Genomic DNA, 4292 nt, shown 5'->3' with positions numbered 1-4292 from the left:
TTCAACAAGAGAAATAGCTCTGAAATAATCTAAATGAGCTGTAAGTGTCTTGATAAATTGTTCTCTTTCCTCTTCTTTGTTCAACGAGAATGCATGCGAGGTCAATGCGTGCTCAATTCCAAAAGTCTCGATATGAACATTCTCAACTGAAAGTAAATCGGCTTGCATGCAGAGTATGAATATGTTGTCTCTAGAAGACAAAATTCCAAATGTTCTTAGTGGCTTTGGGCAATGTTTTCTGTTTCTTTGAGCTGTTAACATGGAAGATTTCAAACATGTTCTCATCAATAAGAGCATTTTTGCAAAGTCTTTGTGTTTCCAAATGGAAGAGCAATTGTCTCTTTGGTGTTCTATAACAAGGCATATGTGATTTAGAGTGGTATCAACTGAAGCAATTACATGACAATCCCTTTTCAAAGATGACTTGAAAGAATGGGATTGGATGTCACAAAATTTCAGGGCTCGATCCAAACATTCGTCTACCATGTTAAAGGGGTCATCTCTTCAAAGTTGTTGTTTTAAACAACTAGTACTTACGTTTGGAATAAAAGCTGATCGTTACTTAAACATGCATTTGCAATAATGCAAGTCAGTGGGAATTGATATGTCCACTCGTTTTCTATTCCAGCTTTTGTGAATTTAGAATAGTTTAATAAAGGATCGAATAGAGAAAATATTCGAGTATTGGATGAAGTGCCATCAAATCTGGAAATCCTTGTTGTGTCTGCAATATTAATGGTTGTTGGTTCAGTCTTGAAACATATTTGAAAGTTTACACAAAAATTGAAAGTATTATCGTCCAACTTTGCATTATGTTGATCCAAGAATGTTCTATTTTCTTCAGCCAGTGCTTTTTTGTAGGTACTAGTGTCGTTGTGATTTAGTTGTTGAATCTCCTCCTCAATAATTTTCCCTTCACAACAACTATTAGCAGGCTCCATCATTAATCTTAGTAGTACCGTTTGGTGGTTTAGTGTGTTTCTCGATCTAAATTTGAGTTTGAATATAATTTTTGTACATTTTCACAATTTATTTTGTTGTTATATGAGCATTGATTTTTTGTATTTTATTTTTTTGATAAATTATTGGGTGAATATATATATATATATATATATATATATGTGAACAAAAATTATATTTATCTATGTTAGAAAAATCATTTCCCTTTTATTCTTCATCATGCTCCTCATCATGTTTTTTACACATCCTGTCTTTATCAAATCCCATTCTCACTACATCCTTTTCATCATAATTCCTCGCAAATTCATTTATCTGTTCAGATTACATTTATTTACCCCTTAAAAGTGATTTTCCATTCTTCATTTTACATGAGTTTTTCGGTGATTTCTTGGTAAGAACTCTTTATTAGTAGTGTTGAATTCCGATTGAATATGAGGAATGGACTTGTTTCCGATTGTAAATTACAAAATAAAGTGAAAATATTCCGATATGCTTAATAAGCGACCTCAATTCCGAGTTGTTAAAAATTTTCCATGCTCAAAAAATTATTCGAAATGTCTGGTAATAACAAGAAAGGAACTCCACAAAGGAAACAACACGCTGTATCATCTCCATCTCATCCTAAACAAAGAGTGGAAGTATTCAGCCCATCTGATTCATCTTCATCAGCTACCGACACAACAGCTAGAATTTATGCTGATGGTGATTCTACTACTACATATCAACAAAGCCAAGACCGTATCGCCAACCCTGAAAACCAAAATTCCGGTCTTGTATCTTCAGGTGCTGCGGCTCTCGCTAATGCTCTTAATCTTAAACAATCTGATTCGAACAACAATTTCGGTACTGGTAAAAGAGAGAGAGATTCTGAAGGTATTTCATTGAAAGAGTACCTACGTGATTGCTATCAATCAATCACTGGAGAATCAATTAATGACGAGTTATCTTCAGATGATATATTTGAGTTGATATTGTCAACTTCTAATGAACAATATTCAGCTGACTCTGAATTCAAGAATAGAATGGCTTTTCTACAAAGAGTGTTCAGAGAAGAAGTTGACGCCCCTGTTCCTGATGTCTATGGTGGAAAAGAATTTAGAAGTAAAGGTTATCCTTTACTACTTGCCCAATCTCACATTATTGTACAAGTTTGTAAAAGATTGAGAAATGGTAACTCTTGTTTTTCTAATGGGATTTGCACTTTTCCCTTTTCCAGATCGAAGTGGAGACCAAGAAAATCTATTGATTGAGTTGGGATAAGTATAGATTTTTCTTCTTGAACTAGCCAACCTAGCAAGTTTAAATCTGAAAGAATTGTTCTTATCTTTTCGGAAACCTCTTTTGCTGAATTGTCTAATATTAACATGTCGTCTATGTAAATAAATATGATTGTGCCTCTCTGCCTCCATTTCTTGATAACTTCCTTCATTATTTTGGTGAATAACCGAGGGGCTGTACTTAAACCGAACGGAAGGCATTGAAAGTGGTAAGTTTTGCCTTCGAAGATGAATCCTAATAGGACTTTGTGTTGTTTCCTTACTGGAACTTGAAAATAACCTTTCTTTAAATCCAACTTGCATGCCCACATTCCTTAATAAAGATTTACATCCTTCAAAGCAGGTTCCAGGCTGTTTCACCATTAAGGTGGTTCAGCCCCTGAGCTTTAATACCCAATTGTCTAAATATTATTTGAACTTTATTTTGTGTGTTTACTATCGAAACAACTGTTTGTATTTCATTTTGTTCTGTCAACAGATTTCACATATTATAACAAAAGGTTGAGCATTTGTTATTACAATGTCTGATAATGTGTGTCTTTTGTTGCCTGTTTGAATTGGCCGTAATAACATTTTAAGATAATAGAAACTTGAGTATGATGAGTAATACCATGAATATATATTGTATTTCCTTTAGAATCTAGTAATTTAGTTACCTTGGTAAGTCAAGTGTTGTATATTGTCACTTTATTAGTTGTAAATGACTTTGAGAATAAATATATATATATATATATATATATATATATATATATATATTTATAATTTGAAATATTTATCAAGTGTTGTAGTTAAAATTTAATTTGAGTGTAATAAATCTTTATATGAAAAGCTATAAAAAGTACTTTCTTTTTATTAGAGATCAAGTTATCGGCGTTAATTGTCTTAAAAATCAATGGTTAAACAACTTCAATCATATTTATTAGAATCTTGATGATACAATTTTTTCCATACCATGTTTACCATTTAATATCGAGTAGTAAAAATATGTAAATTAAAAAAAGGAAAAAATGTTGAGTTTTGGTATTTTTTTAAAAAATGTTTTTTTGAAAAAAATTTCGATAAAACCTAGAAATTTATTAGTATTTCAATGAAAAATACGAATTTTCATACATGCGTTGGTGGGATATGTTTGTCATATTAGATATTTAATAAAAATAAAATAAAAATTTTCGCATGCATTTATATATATATATATATATATATACATCCGAAAAAATTTTTGTTGAAAGTTGGTTTATAAGATGGTGGTTAAATTGGTTTATCTGAAAAATCATTTAAAAGTGATTTAGATATAAAGATAATGAAATTAATTGAAAATTAAGAAGCTAAAATAAATTTTCAAAAATTTATCGATTTGAAATTTAGAAAAGCTTAACAAAGTAATATATATAATATAAAAACCCATTAATTTTTAAAAATCTTCTAAAGTTGGTATTATCATTATGAAGATTATTGATTGGAAGTAATAATCTTTATGGTAAATCCAAAGAAAATGAATTCAAAGAAAGAACAAACTTTGTAAAAATATTACAAAAACACTGTTATTAGAAGTAGTAAAAGTAGAGTTATGATAGTTGTTTATTAAAACAAAGAAAAACTCTTACAACAAGAAACAGACAACTAGATTCATGGAGGTTGATGGAGTGATAAGTTTAAAAATAAATGGAACTAACATCAATTAAAATATATATATATATATATATATATATATTTCAAATATATATATATTTCAAATATCATCATTTGACTACTTTCAGCTTTTATTGTTAAAAACATAAATAAATTTCCGGTGTTTATTACAACTAGGTAAAACTGAAACGGTACTACTAAGGTGAATATGAGAAAGAAATGTTAGTGAAATAAAGAAAATTTTACAATGTTTCCGAAACATTGATGAAACCTCACTCAGAAATTAATCCCTTACCAAAGATTAATGAGCGCAACGGTTTTTGGGAGGGAGTGGTGGGTCCACTCTTTGTTTAGGATGAGATGGAGATGATACAGCGTGTTGTTTCCTTTGTGTCTTTCCAGTATTCTTGTTATTACCAGACATTT

The 4292-nt window shown here is 30.2% G+C and overlaps 1 protein-coding gene across 1 annotated transcript in view; it reads left to right on the top strand.

The window, feature by feature from the left end:
* Positions 1-1514: 1514 nt before the first annotated feature.
* Positions 1515-4292, top strand: part of NAEGRDRAFT_54647 (uncharacterized protein) — a gene marked incomplete at both ends in the record, with an annotated part of 4086 nt that continues 1308 nt past the window's right edge. The window contains one exon of the mRNA XM_002668666.1: positions 1515-2130. Coding sequence (XP_002668712.1) covers positions 1515-2130 — 616 coding nt within the window. The remainder of the gene's footprint in view (positions 2131-4292) is intronic.

Source organism: Naegleria gruberi (assembly GCF_000004985.1).
Source record: "Naegleria gruberi genomic scaffold NAEGRscaffold_126, whole genome shotgun sequence".
NCBI lineage: Eukaryota > Heterolobosea > Eutetramitea > Acrasida > Naegleriidae > Naegleria > Naegleria gruberi.
This window is presented reverse-complemented; position numbering and strand designations above follow the sequence as displayed.